This window comes from Amia ocellicauda, chromosome 15 (assembly GCF_036373705.1).
Source record: "Amia ocellicauda isolate fAmiCal2 chromosome 15, fAmiCal2.hap1, whole genome shotgun sequence".
Classification (NCBI taxonomy): Eukaryota; Metazoa; Chordata; class Actinopteri; order Amiiformes; family Amiidae; genus Amia; species Amia ocellicauda.
Window position 1 is genome coordinate 4,478,150 of NC_089864.1, and position 17,366 is coordinate 4,495,515.

Sequence of the window (17,366 nt, forward strand, 5' to 3'; positions counted from 1 at the left end):
TGGGAAAATGTGGAAGTGTATCCAGAAAACTTCCTCCTGCTCTGGGAAATATGCTGGAAAAAAATGTATATATATAAATTATATATGTATGTACATATACAAGGGAGACTATGTCTCCTTGATTAAAGAGAAGCAGAAGGAGTGCGTGAAGTGGGGAGAGAGAGCAAGCAAAACAGAAGAGAAGTCAGTAAAGAAGCCTGACGGTTACTGTCAACCCAGATCCCTGATCCCTGTCAACCCAGATTGTTATGGGGATCTAGAAGCACAAAATTAAAGTCTAGAGCTCTGGTGCACCAGTCTCCTATTCGGACTGCAAACAGATTCGAACCTCAGTGGCTTGTCTGCTGAGAAGTTGCTCATTATTGGAGACTCCATAGTTAGAAATATAAAGTCAGTGTCACCAGCAGTAACAGTAAAATGTCTCCCAGGAGCCAGAGTTTCTGACATCGAGGCTAAATTAGACGAACTGCCCAGCAGTACAGTTTCTACTCTGATTATTCACGCTGGCACTAATGATTTTAGACATAGACAATCAGAGATTTTTAAAATAAAATATGGTGCCTAGCAAAAAAGGCCCTGACCCCTCTACCAACATTACACAAAGGGGGTGAGGCCATTAGCAAGCTGTCCTCTCTAAACAGCTGATTGACAAGCTGGTGTGCATTAAAGAAATTTGCTTTTGTTAACCATTGGGACTGTTTTGGGGAAAATGCCTGGCTTATACAGAAGAGATGGGCTCCATCCAAGCTGGATGTAGCTGGATATAGCTAGTTGTTTAAAAACGTGACTCTTCAGAGCACCGGTCAGGCTGCAGCCTGTAACTCCCAGCATAACCTGAACCCGATCGTAGATCCTTGCTTGGGGGCACCCAATAAAGTACATAGTCCTGAAATTAAATATTATACCAACAAAATTATTAGTTATCCTATTCAAACAGTAACTTTTCCTAGGCTTGGATGTATTCCTTCCTCTCTGGGCCCTCACTTCAACAATCTAGTAAAAGTTTAAACCACACAACAGAAAATACCTGCTCACATTACTTCTCCCATATATAAGCTTGCTGTCTTAAACATCTTCTCACTACCTAGATAAGCAGCCTTAATAAATTACACCATAACTGACACACACATAGATGTGCTCACCTTGACTGATACCTGGTAAGACCAGACGACACTATTCCATTAGTAGAAGCCTCCCCTAATGACTTCTCTTACTTTCAGAGGACCCGTACAACAGGCTGTGGCGGAGGCCTAGCCACCATCTACCGCACAGACCTGCGCCCATCTACTAAGCCAGTGGTTTTTAAACCTGTCCTGGGGACCCCCTACCCTGCTGGTTTTTGTTCCAACTGAGCTCTCAATTACTTAATTGAACCCTTAATTGAAGTAATTTGGTTACATTTGACTATTTAAATTGTGTAACTGATAAAAAGTTGGTTGCTTAATATTTTCCTCATACAATATTATACTTAACTGATTTAAATGATTAAAATGATTTAGAAAATTATTAGTTCAATTCTATTTATTTATATTTGTAAAGAATGGGAAAATTACAGATTCAACTTTTTACACAATGAATGGTGGAAGATTAATTTAACACTACATTTCCATTGTTTTGTTTTATTCCATTGTTGCATTTCACATTTTGGTGTCTTCTAAGCCTTAACACAAGTCAAGTTTAGCCTTAGTCATAAGAAGAAACCATAGACCTACCATTAACCCCAAAGACTAGTTTATACCTCCAAATGGCCACTAGGTGCCTCCCATCTCCCACTAATCACCGATCTCCCGATTAAAAGCTGCAGACTAACGACTAACAAAGTTCTTAAGTGTGCGTCACAGTGACACGGTGCCATTGCTGTGACTCTGGTAATCGGTAATCTTAACTGGCGTTTGGTCAATTTAATTCCGCTATTGCATGCAGCTCATTAAACTATGATTTAATTTAATTAAAATATCATGACATCTTATAATAATAATAATAATAATAATAATAATAATAAATCATTATAAGTTCAAGACCGATTTCGATATATCTCTGTGTTCTAAAAGACTAATTTAATATATAGGCTACATATAATTAAGTTTGCACTGATGTGCTAATGCGGCGGCGTTTTAAAGGGAGGCGGCAGACGTGCATCAGTGGAGCAGATAAGAGACCCTTCTCTACTTCCCTTATTACAAATAAAATATTGTTAAAATTATCACTATGTGGCTCGTTACTTTGTCTTAGTAAAAAGTATAGAATTGTATTTTAAAATAGTTCGGCTGCGAAAAGTAACTTATTTTATGTTAGCAAAAAATGTAGGCCTACATTTATTTAGAATGCTTCGGTTGCGAAAAAATATAGAATTGCGTTGGTTTTACTTGTTAGAATAATTCGTAAAGAGATAAAACTACATTTTTGATATTGCCATGTTATAAAGGATCAATTTAATATATGCATATAATGTTCGCACTTGCGTGTAAGTGCGCATGCGAAGACCCCTGTGACGGCTGAAAGTTGATCCTGATGAAATGTTCCGATGTATTTGATCCGGATCAGAAATTGTAGTGTAAAAGCGCCTTTTAACACACACACAAGGCTCAGGAGAGTATCTTTGAAATCTCACTGGACACAATATTTCAGATGAGGCCTAAATAAAGTAATTAGTTCAATATATTACTCGATTAGCAGACACCCTTATCCAGGGTTGTTAATATATCACATTATAGACGGTGACTGTGTAGACTAGAGAATGGGGTACAGCACAGTCTTTCTACATCGGGGGTTACTCCATTCACTCCTCCAGCCTATAGACTTTTTAAGTTCGTGACCCAAACTGAGTTTAATTAAAATATTAAAATTGTTCCTCCAGTAATACAAGACTAAATTATAAGTATAATTACAATACACAAGTAAAATGTCTTACTGTTTGATCTCCTGGAGTTTGGAAGAAAGGACAGGATGTTTCTCAAAGAATGATAGAGCAGCAAACTGCGTAGCACCACAGGGAGAAAAATCCAGCTAGCCTCTGAAACACTGTACCTGCTTCGTGAGGGAGAACTCAAGCTATGATTAACCTGACAAGAAGCAATAGCATTTTAACATATACCAGTGTCACAGAGAATGGGTAAACCAAGCTGGCTGGTTTCAGTATGGGTGTTTCAATAAGGAAATGATGCATGTTATCCTGTGTACACCAGCTGCATGCTTTTCTAACCATTCTGTAATTGTGGAATCAGTACTGAAATGTTCCAGTTGCTTCACGGATGTGCAGATAGATATTAAGGTAAACAGTAACCCTGTGCTCAGTTCAATCTCCCTATGTTGCATCGTGCTCAGTTTGAGTCACCTCATGACATGAAAATTGAATAGCCAATTGTCATACTGTTTATTGCCCATCTCTCTGTCTCTTTGTTTTCTTGGCTTGGCAAGCGGTGTGGAGTGTGTTCCCCATCCTCCCAGCCTGTAAAATCACCCTCTTCTGCTACACAGGATTTCTGAGAAAGATTAACGTTTCCTGGTGTGCCAATGTCAAACACGGGAGAGGCAGGAAAAGGTCATCCAGCCTGCAGGGGAATTATCTGAAGTAATAGTTTAACATTGTGTAGTTTGTTATTTTTTGGAAAAAACTGATTTTTACTGTGTGTAACTATTACTTTTTTCATATGAATCAGAGTCCACAATATACATATGTAAGTACTTAGAGTAATTAGGTGTAGGTATAGGTATAATAGTATAGGTGATTTTAGGACACATGTCCTAAAGGTGTATTCCAGACATGTGTTTACAAAGAAAGTCACAAGCAACATGTAAGGTGTAGTTGGAACATTTTTGTTATTTTCTTTATATTCTGTATATTGCAGATGGTTTCATGTTTTTATTTATGTTTTGTCTGTAAAGTAATCATTCGTTTGTATTTACTCCTTTCTGGGGGATACTTTAGTTATTAGTTTCTTAATGCATTTTGGTCTGTAGTTTTTGCACTCAGGATGCTACAAAGATCTACCAGTCATGCTACCCTGTCTTGGTCTTCATTTGGTTCATTGTTTCTTTTGTTGTTTACAGCTATTTTCTTTGGGTTATTTCAATCAACTACTGCCTTCTTGGTTATTCAATCAGCTAAAACAGTTAAACAGTATGAAGGTTGTGTGTTTTGGGGCACAGGTATGTCATTGAGGACTTAAAACGTTGTCTTTGATGACATCTGCTGCCTGAAGAGCACCAATGAACACAGAGTGGGGGGAGGTGCTGCCAAACAGAGAGTGGACCTACTAACTGAGGAGGAGTCTGACTGTCATCCCCTCAGGCAGAGGGAGCACCAGTACTTCTACACGGTCACTCACAGCAGCATGGACAACAAGCTAGACATGGACTGGGGCGAGAGACGCTCCCAGAGAGGGTGACTCTTGTACATCCAGACACACTAGTATAGCTGAGACACAGTGTTCTGCGTTACAGTGTCACTGTATACATTCAGTATTGATGGAGTCTGATGGTAAGGGGTCATATACTAACATGACAGAACACAACACAGATTTACAGTTCCAGTGGTTCAATCATATATGAAAACCTACAGATAGTAATTGTTTTCTCATTTAGTTTTCTTTTGCTTATTATTTTGTGATTTCAGAACCTGAAAAACAGGATCCCAGTTCCACACTGGTTTGAATCGAAGTCTGGCTTATTGTCTGATGTTAAATTTGTATTGGTGGCACTGAGCTCTTCTCCTAACATGAGGCGCAAATGGATTTCTGTAAATAATTTTACTATGGGTGTCATTTGTGAACACTCCTGACTATTTTGCACATGCCTAAAGACAAGCTGTAAATCTGAACATTTGTTTTTACAATATTTGGTTTATATAAAATTGCTTTTGAAAAAAGAGTATTATAATAAACAACAATCTAAAGCATGTGAAGCGTTTTAATTTCCTCACCCCATTCTCGAGCCGGAGTATTGCTCTAGCTGCTGAGGTGAAATGCCATGATTTAGTGTGAAAGGTGTTAAAGTAGAGGCTATGCAGTCTGTGTCCATAGTATTACATAATAAAACTTGTTGTTTAGTGCTCTTCTACTGTTATCATTGATGACTTATCTGATTTACACAGCTAATTTACCTTCATCACGCAAGGAGCCCAACACTATCCCTCACATGTACTGACATATGTGCATTGTACTATAATGTGAACTTTAAAACAGCATCTTACTTTGTGTTGTGCACTCTAAACGAGAGGAGCTGACCTTGGTATTTATAATCCTACTTAAGGGGTTAAGATGGTGCATTTCATTACAGTGAAAAAAATCTGTTAAATTATAAGCATAGTGCTCTTGAGTTTACATCAAACATAGATATATTTATTTATATTTGTTTAAAGAATGGGAAAATTACAGATGTAACTTTGTATACAATGTACATAATTTATTTTGTTCTGTTTTGTGATTGTGGTGGAAGATTAATTAAACACTTCATTTCCATAGTTTTTATTTTTTACATTTTACAGTTTGGTGTCTTCTAAGCCTTTACACAAGTCAAGTCAAGCCCTAGTCCTATGAAGAAAGTATAGACTTACCATGAACCCCAAAGGCTAGTTTATACCACTAGGTGTAACCCATCTCCCATTGATCATCGGTCCCCCGATCGAAAGTTGAAAAGCTGTTGATGTGAGTGTCACAGGCACACAGTGCTGTTACTGTTGGTAATGTTAACTCACGCTTGATCAATTTAATTCCACACTTGCACACAGCTCATTAAACTCGGGACCTGTTCCCTAAGGATTCTTCTCCTAGGTTCTCTCAGTCGCTCCTCATCCCCTTCTTCACACTTCTACATTTAATCTCTCCATCTTCCCAGAGCTCTTCCAATCCTCCTACTCCTGCCTTCTTTTATAATATCTATACTTTCTCAGCACTAAATACATATGTACAGTACATACAAGCAGATACATTCTGCAGATACAAAGACAAAAACTCCAGTCACTGAGTGCATTCCTAGTCTCTGACATGACTGACAGCAATATAAGTAGATTGTATGAAGGAAGGCAGTTCTTCCCTCCAATGGCTGTCGTTGTGCGGTGCTTGGCCTGTGCTATGACTGACAGCAATACAAGGATGTGGTCAAGGGGAGCCCCTCTCTTTTGGCAGGGTGGGGCCGGCTTCCTGTCCTCAGGGGGCTTTCTCCTAGAAGGGCATGGTCCCGTCATGTGATCGTCCCTTCATAAGATTGACAGATGAATAAATGGTGTCTTGAGGTTTCTCTCTTCCAGAAGGGTGGAGGTCATTGCTAAGCTCCAGACTGGCATAGTGCAGCTCCTGTGAGTCCTATAACAATAATAATGTGTGTCTGAGTGGTCAGTTATGGAGGTACCGGTGTGTACAGTCTGTGTGTGTTGGCAGTGTGTGTGAACCCTGTGTGAGTGGTACCTGTGTACCTCTGGTCCTGTGTCTTACACAGCAGTCTGATCCACAGCCACAGCCTGCCAGAGAACAGCGAAAGAGGAACACAAGACAGAGACATTACAATGAACATAACAGCTTTCACAGTATCCATCTGTTTATCTCTGTTTTAGACATATAAAAATAGAAGAGACAATCAAATAAAGAGAGAGTTCACCTACTTTATGACCCAGACACAGAGACAGAGAGAGCTCAAGAAAGAGAGAGACAGGTGGACAGATAAATAGAGAGTGACAGAGAGAGGGACACATCATTGGATTGCTCACCGGGTCTGTACCACAGACATACACACACACAGCCCAGCACGATGGTCAGCACAGTCACACAGCTCAGCACCGTCCAGCACACGGAGAAACGCCTTCCAGAGTCTGCAGCGCAAAACACACAGACCTCAGCAACACCACCGCTATACTACTACTACTACTACTACTACTACTACTACTACTAATAATAATAATAATATGGGAAATCTCTGGGATCCGAGACCGCAATTGTACATGTACTACAGCAGCCTCAACTGTTGAGACTGTGACCCAGTCCAGTGGACATGGATACTAACCTGCGCCAGTCAGGCGGATTCCCTCCCCGACGCGCATCCCTCCGCTGTCTCTATCGACGCAGAAATACAGCGCCAGCTCCGCCTCGCTGACCTTCTCAATGCGCAGACTGACGAGGCCAGTCGAGCGGTCCAGTTCGGCCGTGAAGCCCTCGGTGCTGTTAGTGGTGAAAGGGTCTTTGTCGACTTTGTCTTTCAAGGTGGTGGTGAGAAGTGTGATGTTCTCGGAGCGCAGTGAGAACCAGAAGGTCTCGTAGGTCAAGGGGACCTCGCAGGGCAGACTGACGGAGTCCCCCGGACGCACTGCCCGCACCTCTGCCCAGCCACCGCGCCCGCCTGGGGGAGAGAGAGCGCCACTGCGCGCTGTTAGTAATGGTGTTCATTCCGACCCCACTGCCCTCGCTATTAATCTACATTGCAATATATTTTGTTCTAGATTTTACTTAAATTGTATAAGGACCTATTTTGTATAGGTCCCACTGTAGTATTTTTACATGTAATACGGTTTGTGAAAAGTGTATATTTCTGTATGGCTAACTGAAGGTCACACTGCACTCTTAAATGTGTTAAATTTAACACATTATGTTTTTCAAAGACAATACAACTTTGAGTTAAAATTCACAAAAGGTCAACACAATAATACGTCTCATTAACACAAGTCTTCGTGGTAAAAACACATTGTTTTAAAATTACACATTATTGTGTTAAAACACACATTATTATGTTGTGTTTTAGTGAATTTTAACACAACATTGTTTTGTCCTTGAACTAACATTTAAAATATTAGTTGTAAGAGTGTAAAATGGTTTTCCTGCTAAATGGGACACAGATGTGCAGCAGCATCCCTGCTAAACAGTCAAGATTATCTAACACGTGTAACTTCTCATATAATGGTGGGAGCTGATAGTGGTCAGAGCCTGGGACAAGTTACCCAAAGTTGTCATTGAAGCAGACAGACACACACCCTATAGTATTCTTAATGAAACAGCTGTAGCCTATGCAATCCTTGGAAGTGTGATTTATTTGCTTATAGCAATGTAAAATAATCAGCTAAGTGGGTCTCCTGCAATTGTTTTCTGTGGTAGCTGTACATTCATCAACCAACGCATCTCTGAGATCAATCCATTCCATCCCTCCATTGATGTCTTTCATGAGTAATATATTTGTTGCATACTTTGGTGATGATTAATATTTGCGATCCGAGCACAAATTAATGTGTTTCTATTTTAATGAAGATTCTGTTATTGTATGAGCATTGTGCTTGCATTAGCATACTACTACTGGTAACAAAAACATTAATACAAATTAACAAAGTAAAGGGCAATAAAACGTACAAATCTAATTAAGGACCAATGGAGAACACCAAGGTATGGAGCAGATACTGCTCAGCAACTGCTACTGCTGCAACTACAACAAGAACTATTTTATAATTAGAGGAAAGGGTGATCCCATACATTTCATAGTCGATTATGAAAACAACAACATCAACATAAATAATAAAATAAAAATGTATTCGTTTTTTTCTTTAATTATTATTGTTATTCTGAACCAAACACACTAACCCCTTCCACAGATATTGAGACATCTTCGTACGGAGATTCTACATAAAAAAGGTTGCTTGTGATGTTTTTGGAATTAGATACCACCCCACAAAGAGGAGTCTGCAACATTAAATGTTAGATGTTTTTTTATTTTATTATTATTTTATCATTGTTATTTTCATTATTCAATTCCATGAAGTTGTAATCAATCCCAGTGCTGGATTCGACTCTCCAGGAATAGAATCGATTCCCAAATTTGAACTAAACAAAATCGATTCTGGGATGGACACCCCATCCTTAATGACCAGGAATTAGCCAATTATAAAGGCACTATCAGTCCCTGCCCTGAAATCTGTCCGATTGTTTTTCCGATTAGGCTTACAATTATTCTTACATTTGTTATTGGATTGTGTCGACGGTGTTGAGACATAATGGCGTCTTTATTCAAGGCGCTATATAGGCTATTTGATAGACAGGTACTTTAGACCAACAGACAGACAGATTGATAGATATATACATAGATCCCTACTTACGAGTTAACAACAGCAAGAGGCCTGCCAGTCCGAGAGATAGGGGACTCATACTCGGAGGTGGGGTCTGCCTTGTTCTCAGACGGGGGTCTGCAGAGGTAATATTACATTAACTATGACAGCAAATGAGGTGTGCCCAAGCTTTTATAGAACTGAGAACCGTGTTAATACTTTTTTTCTGTACTGGTGGTAGGCAATGTGTTTTGAAATTACATAGAATTTCCGTCCTTGTTTTCTGGCGGATACAAAAAAAACCCCAAAAAACATTCAGAATCAGGCGTCCATAATACAAAAAAAACCAACAAAAAAAAAAAACGTCACACCCAAGGTCGATTTATATGAAACAAAACCGCAGTTAACAGATATAGCGCCGCCGCTGGCATAGCACATCTAGGCACCGATCGACCGAGTCAAAACGAGAGTTAGGACAGCTGACAGGCCGGGGGCGCAGGCCGGGACAGAGCAGGGTGTCCGGTTTCGATTCAGCTGCTCCTGGGAGACACTGAGGACTTTTACACAGAAAACACACCGCGACACGGCGGTTTTGCGAAGTGTCTCAAGAGACGTCCAGGATGCACAGAAAAGTCTTTGCAGGCAGTATAACCAAAAGGCGTACGTGTATTATAACCCCGCAAACCAGGATAGAAGCTGTGGATATGAGACCAAACACACATTTCATTAAGAAACAGAAATAAAGCTGCTCAGGAGAGAATTGTGATGTGTTATTTAATTTCAAAGCAAAACGTTTTCCGTACACGCACCCCTCCTCTCTCTCTCTCTCTCTCTCTCTCTCTCTCTCTCTCTCTCTCTCTCTCTCTCTCTCTCTCTCTCTCTCTCTCTCTCACACACACACACACACACACACACACACACACACACACAAACAAACAAACATGTGACGATGAATATTAAGATCTCATTGCAGTAAATTCTCCAGGAAACTAAACATATGACCGTCAGTGTCTGTCTGATTATTATGAAGAATGTCTGATCATTATTAAACTGTATCATTAAGCACAATCCATTCGTGCGTCATTTAAACACTGTATCTCGAAACAGTATAGTGCGCTGTATATAGTGTTAAAACACTCCACTTCATTTTCACGTCAGTTACAACTTAGCCATATCTATGTATTTGCTGTTTGTTGTTATATATTACAATATTTTGTGTGAGATCACAGAGTTAAGATTCACTTTCATTTACAGCTGGGTGCATCACCCTTCAGACAGAGGGAAACGAAACTGCCTTTAGCCTACAGTGCTCAGCAGCGAAGCCTAATCATTATGATGGGAATATCGGGTAGTTGGACCAGCAGGACTGTGTGGAGTGACAGTGGAGGCATCTTGGGAAGTAAGTATATACATATATTAGATATAGATAGACACTGTGCATACACTGTACTGCACAGACAGTTACTGCAGCCACTGTGATTTATAGACACATGTGTGCAGACTAACTTGTGAAATGTGATTGAAACGGTGTAGCTCTAACTCAGACTGCCACAGCACTGCTGCACAGCTGGAAAGAGGTGACCTTTATAGTACAGCCATGTTAATCAACCTTGTCTCGTCAGCCTCGTCTTATTAAACACCTCTGTTGCTGTGTTTAATTGGTCTCCTGAAACCTGTAAGTTTCGTTTTGAGCTGAAAAGTATGATGAGGGTTTCGTTTCAGCGCTCAGTTTGTGGTTTAAATATGTTAATATGTTAACAGTGACGTGCTTGTTCTGAGTTTCTGGGTGAAGGAGCTCACTGGCTGTAGCCTATGACTGGCTGCGTATAGGTCCATTAATGCATTCTCTATGTGGTTCCCTTTCTTTGTAAGTGAGATGAAGAGGTCCTGTCTTCTATTCGGCTTGGTTGCGTTGCATTTGAGTGAGTGATTTATTTTTCTGTGTCTAATTGTCTTGTGTCCATTTTATGTGAAATGTGATTTCTGTAGTGTAATGTAGTGTAATGTACTGTAGTGTAAGACTGTAGTGTAGGAATGCACTGTAGCATCCAAACAACCGTTCAGAATCACTGTGTTTTTTTGTTTTTAAAGATTTAGATATTGAACAATTTCAGTTACTTTCAACAATCTTTCAGTATTTATACCTCATCATGTGTTGACTTACTACCAGTACAAGTGGGAAATGCAGCCCTCAAAGACGAACATGTTTGATGTATCCTCCTCTGAGTGACACAATGCATCAAAGTAGAATAGTGACTAATTAAACCACTCAAATTGTAGTTCCTAGACTGCAGTGGTTAGAAATAAAATGGCAACTGAAAAACAATATATCACCCTGTATGTGCATCTCTCTTTCTGCCTCTCTCTACTCTCCCCCCCATCCCACCCCTCACAGTCTCCGCTCAACCCCTCTCAGTGTCTGTGAAGGTGGGGGAGTCAGTGGTCCTGCCATGTCATGGGACGCCGCAAACAGGGAGTCCACCCCAAGACAGTCTGCACCTGCAGTGGCAGACCCCCAGGGAGCGAGTGTTCGAGTGGAAGCAGGGCACGGTGTACCAGGCACCCCAGTTCCTGGGCCGGGTAGGGCTGGAGGTGGCAAAGGAGGTCGTGGGGGCACAGTGGGACGGCAACTGCTCCCTCCGAATTCAGCCAGTGGAGTTCTCGGACACCGAACTGTATGAGAGTTTCTTTGTGGACACGAGGCGGAGGAGGATGTTCCTACAGAGTGTCTGGCTGACTGTCACAAGTAAGAGACACAATTTTATGACAGTTCACACAAGTCCGAATCTGAATATGACCTGCTCACTTAAGAGTAACTGGCAACCCAAGCGAGAGACAATTGATAAGCATGAATAAATTTGGTTTTACCACACTTTGCATATTAACTGCTCATAAGAAAAGACATTGATAGTCACAACATAATTATTCATTTAGTGCACTCATTTATTTATTCAGTCATTAGCCTAATTAATTTGTTCATTTGCCCATTCATATTTTGGAATAATTTAAGATTCTGAATGCCACGTTGTCACTGGAAACATTACACTTCCTTCTTTGATTCATGTGGAGAGTAGTCAATCAGTCAATCACAAAAGGGGAATTTATTTCTGTACCAGATTAAAACATTTAACCACATGTAATGTCATTTATTCCTCCCTACCAGCCCTGTGCACTGCGAATCTTACATCCCGTCGCAGCTCAGCCGAGATAATCAAAACTTGATTCTGTTGGGCATAGAAAGTTATTTATTTATTACATGTATACATACCTCAAATTCAAGTAAACACCTAAAACCAGAAGCTCTTAATATAATTATTCACTATTGTATTTACTTATTTCCATGTTCTGACAGGCATCTGGACAACAACGTTAAGATCTGCTATCAGTCTGTCTCTTTTCATATCCACTTTATCCCTGTTTGAGCTCTTTCTATCCCTTTCTATATCTCTCTCTACATTAATATCTAATCTACTATCCATCCATCTCTATTCATTTTATTGTACTGCAGTGTCCAGTCAGTGTGCCTGTAGTAAACCTCTCTCTTGCTCTCTGCAAAGGTCACAGATCCTACATCAACCTCAAATCCGGGCAGGACCTCCACCTGGACCTCCACACACACCACCGAGTCAGGGTGCTGTTCCAGGGCTCAGCGGGGGGCCCTGGGGAGTTGTTGTGGCACAATGGACCCCAGGGCAGGTATGGGGACCGGCTGGAGAAAAGAGCTAGAGAGCTGACAGTGAAGCTGCTGACATCAGCTGACCAGGGCAGCTACACTGTGCTGGACAGTCGCAACTGCACCCTCAGCACGGTCACTGTCACTGTGGAGGGTAGGACATATTTTGTGTGTGTGTGTTTTCTCCCCCCTGTCCTTTAAACATATGGTTTTGTTTGTCTTATTTCATTTGTCTTTCATTTGGATTTTTCCTTTTCTTTCTCTCTTACACTTTCTTTGGCTTTCTCTTCAAAGGCGAGCCTACACAACCAGGCACACAAATTCTTACAGACACCTTAAACACACACTAACGGACTGACACACAAACCTGTCGACCCATGCAGACACACATACAACCACACACGCACGTGCAGACCCATGTGGACACACAAAATCGCAGATCACCATGGACATTCACACTCACAACCCTATAATGGTGCACACGCACACACACACACACACACACAGCACATATATCTTGAAATGCACACACTCACACACAGATCTATACACACACAAACACACACTATTCTCAACACCCCAACCCCCCTGTAACCACCTCTCTCTCGTCCCTCCCCCTTCAGAGTCAACCAGAGAGCGCACACTGAGCCCTGGAGACCCCCTGACCCTGCCTGAGGAACACAGACACCTGCTGGTGCTCTTCTGGCCTGAGGGAGACACCTCCTCCCCCCGGCCCGTCTACACGCCCCCACGAGGTGGCGAGGGCAGGACAGAGGAGGGAGACAGGGTGGTGATCCAGAGACTGACGCCGGGGCACCAGGGGCTGTATGAAGTGCAGGACGCCCAGGGCAATACTGTGTACAAGCTCAGGCTCAGCGTGGCCGGTGAGTGTGAGCTGCAGGCGGGATGAGAAGATGTGGTCCATAGAAGAAAGACAAATCAGTGCAGGATAATAATAGTGCTATTCTGTCCAGAGCAGGATAATACAGTGGGACACAGCACAGAATTACAGTTCAGTATAAAACAGTATGGTACAGTACTGTGTGATACATACAGTGTATTGAAATATATAATATATATATATATATATATATATATATATATATATATATATATATATATATATATATATATATATAATATATTTCAATACATACAGTGTATTGAAATATATATATATATATATATATATATAATGTGACACAAAAGGGGGTTTTGGAGAGGTGTTTCTGGACCCAGGATGCTGTGGATATGGGTGTATGAAATCACACCCAGCCCCACTGTAGGGCGCTGACTGAATGTGGGAAAAAAAGTCCCCATCTACCTCAGGGCTACTACAGATTTACACAGTACAGTACGGGGTTGAATCGCAGTCCAAAGCCATGGTTGTGGTTTGGAAGTAGGGGTTGTAGTCAGATCCTCACAAAAGATGCTGTTTATAGATCTCCCATTCCTTATTGTCCACAATGTGTTGCACCTGCTGGGCTGACAGGTGTTTGTGGAAAGTTTCTGATATGGGGGCTGAGGTTGTGGGATTGATCCACCAAGGGGATCCAAAGCTTCCTAACTGCTTCCACTGTGCTACAGTATGCAGTGTTGATGTACTGTGTCCAGGCAGTCAGCCAGCCAACTTGTCTGTATTTACCTCCCTCTCCCTCTCTCCCTCTGTAGGTATGGAGAAGCAATCTCATTCTGATGGGTCTAGACTGAGAGCAACCTTTTCTCTTATCCTCTCTTCTCTCCTCCTCTCTGCCTTCCTCTGTCCATCCCTCCTGCCTGCCTGGTGAGCAGCACAGGAAGAGGAGGAAGAAGAGAATTAAGAAGATCTAAATGATAAATATTGTTTATGCACTTTTGTTTTGAGGATTGTGAAATGGCAGCGCTTTCCTTTGTTGACAGATACTGCTTCATGGTGTCTATGTGTGTGTGTGTTTACCTCCACATCACTAGATTATTTATGTAAAGTAGCCTAATTACTAACAGTTTTCTCAGAACCCAAACTGTCTGGTGTCTCAGGTGAGAGAGGGGTTCATAAACACTGCAGACATCTAGTCCAAACTCTCTAAACCGGTCAATGTAAACATGCTCTTTATAGAACCACCTGACACCCTACTCTCCCATGAGTTACACAGAGATTTGGACAAAACAAAGGTTAATTTTGAGATTGGTCTCCGGGGTTTTAAAGCTTGGATGTCATATGTTCTGCTCTGCACTAGTAAGTCTGCACTTTATTTGCTCTGCACAGGATGTGTTCTTCTGCACTGGATTCTGTATGGGTTCAGTAATGGGTCTCTATGGCCCTGTTACTATATTCCAATATGCACATTATCTGTTTTATTCTATGTGAATTAAAAATGATATATTATTGAAAAAAGAAAAAAGAAAGATATATTTAGAAACATATTTGTTTTCAATATTGAGTCTTTGGGGTGAATAATGAATGAGTGGGAGCTGGATCTCTAAATTGAATATCTGTACTATCATCACTAGGATCTGGTTCAGAACAGATCTTACAAAATGATAATCAACAATATACTGTTAATGTAATTGCCAGTAATTGCAAATACATTGACAACAGGGCATCCATCCATTTAATTTGTGTTGTAGGTACCGCATATTTCTCTGCCATGAAGGACTCTCTCCATGGCAGCCTGCATCAGCCTGCAGTTTAACCATTCACATCCATACATGGCCTGAACTCATCCAAAGAGACTAGATTACAGTGCATTCTTCTGTTCACTTTATGACCTTAGGCCTGGGCACAGAAAGGGGGCCCATAGTAAAGCATGATATCATCACGTATGGAGCTCATGGTATAGAGGTTTTCCGATATGATTGGTTGAGAGGAACACTATGTCCTTCTTGCTCAATAAGCCCCACTTCATATTCTTTGTACTCATGACACTAAAATACTAAATTAAGAGTTCTTCTAGACTAAAAGTTTAAACTAAAAGTTCTCTTTTCTTCCTTCTCGTTGCTGCTATTGATTGTTGATTTAGGGGCTATAGTTTTAAGTAAGGGTTTAGGCTTTATTTCCATGCCCAGATAATTAAAGCCATTTAAAATAGAGATATTAGATTCATGTTAAAACCGTAGAGTGCCCAAACTAACAGGCTTTGTGCCCTACTACTTTGACTGTTCATTTTTTGCTGTGTGATATTTGCATATGTATATTTGTGTGTAATACATGCCTTTGATATTTATCTGGAGTCCTTGGTGCATGGTGCCGAGCCTGCAGGGGGTAGATGATGGTAGTGAGTACCCAAAATACAAATTGGGGTAGCGCAGTCATTCAATACAGGAGATCAGTTGTGACATATGCAAATTCTATTGTATGTTGCACTTATTAGCCTGCAAGTGAGAACTTACGAAGTCTTGTTCTCTTGCATGTTCTTTATGATCATTCTTCCGTTCTCCTACAGTTCTTGTGATACACATACCAGTTTTGTACTGTGATTCATCATGATACCAATTAAAGGTAGCATATGCAATCTTTTCCAGAAACATTTTTTGTTATACTGGTTGAAAGTCTCTTCACATCCTGATAGCAATCAATAATTTAAATGGTCTTCCTTCTGTGGAAGGGACAGGACTAAAAAAGGATTGGCCAATCATTGCATTCGGTCTCCCCTCCTGGCGCTGAGACTCTGCTCTGTGTGTGCGTACATGTGTGATAGAGGGGGCGTGGCTTTGGAGACGCCTCTGAAGCGAGGGCGGGCTCTATGCTTACAAGGCTTCTCAGGATTGCATACCCTAGCTTTAAGTGAGTTCTGGAGCGACACATTTTTCAGAAAGACACATTTTATGGTACACCGATTATGATGAGTCACTCCTCTGACAGTTTATGCGGTATGAAACACTGTAAAAATTAAGGGATACAGTACTTTGTCAATTCTCTATAAGTATGCTGATATCTGTGCATAAATATATTTTATGTTATTTAACTTTATTATCATTATTATCATTTATATCATAATAATAGAGACTTTAGTAGTGTTTATTGTTGTTCTTGTTAATATTATTAACAACTACAATAAATGCTCCTAAAGCTGCTTATTATGTGTTGTCATGTGGTGGACTTCGAAGTCTCTATCTGCAGTCTTTGGCCCATATGGTCTGTGTATGTGTTTCTGTGTATACTATACTTTACCATATTTTTACCATGCTTCACCACACACGTATTTTACCATGTTTTTATTATGGTACACTTAATTTATGATTTTATCATGTTTTGAACCATGTTTTTTTATTTTATTGCAATGCACAGCAGTCCATCCTAGAGTGAGGGCTTTCCATAAGATATCTAGTGACTGAGAGGACAGAGGTGACCTGTCATGTGACCAGTTTCTAACCCTGGGCTGTGGAGGTGACCCTGCTGAGAGACGGCCAGCCTGCCCCAGAGCTGCAGCTGAAGGCCGATTTATACTTCTGCGTAGGTCCGCGTCTGCGTCTCTGCGTAGCGACACAGAGCAGAGGTTTGTGGGTAAGCATAGCCCACAGAGGCCCGCAGATGTGCAGACGCGCACTCCTCTGAGATCTCAACAACGCGTCTGCACGTCTCTGTGTCGGGCCAGCACCGATAGGCTGGGCAGGGAAGTATATCCGGTATTATATCTGAAACACACCTCCATTACGCAAAGGACAAAAATGGAGCAGTTTGAGGAGCGTCTAGCAGAA

General features: G+C 41.0%; 2 protein-coding genes across 2 annotated transcripts; one reads left to right on the plus strand and one right to left on the minus strand.

Moving 5' to 3' along the window:
- Positions 1-5,369: 5,369 nt before the first annotated feature.
- LOC136772086 (uncharacterized) lies at positions 5,370-7,937 on the minus strand. Its single transcript, XM_066724777.1, has 5 exons — positions 7,925-7,937; positions 6,997-7,329; positions 6,704-6,805; positions 6,405-6,457; positions 5,370-6,302 (listed from the first exon to the last, which is right to left on the minus strand). The coding sequence occupies exons 1-5, from the start codon at positions 7,935-7,937 to the stop codon at positions 6,162-6,164; spliced, it is 642 nt and encodes a 213-aa protein (XP_066580874.1). The 3' UTR covers positions 5,370-6,161.
- A 2,371-nt stretch (positions 7,938-10,308) lies between these two features.
- LOC136771824 (uncharacterized) lies at positions 10,309-16,180 on the plus strand. Its single transcript, XM_066724355.1, has 6 exons — positions 10,309-10,415; positions 10,889-10,938; positions 11,412-11,762; positions 12,574-12,843; positions 13,313-13,573; positions 14,361-16,180. The coding sequence occupies exons 2-6, from the start codon at positions 10,893-10,895 to the stop codon at positions 14,474-14,476; spliced, it is 1,044 nt and encodes a 347-aa protein (XP_066580452.1). The 5' UTR covers positions 10,309-10,415; positions 10,889-10,892; the 3' UTR covers positions 14,477-16,180.
- Positions 16,181-17,366: the final 1,186 nt, after the last annotated feature.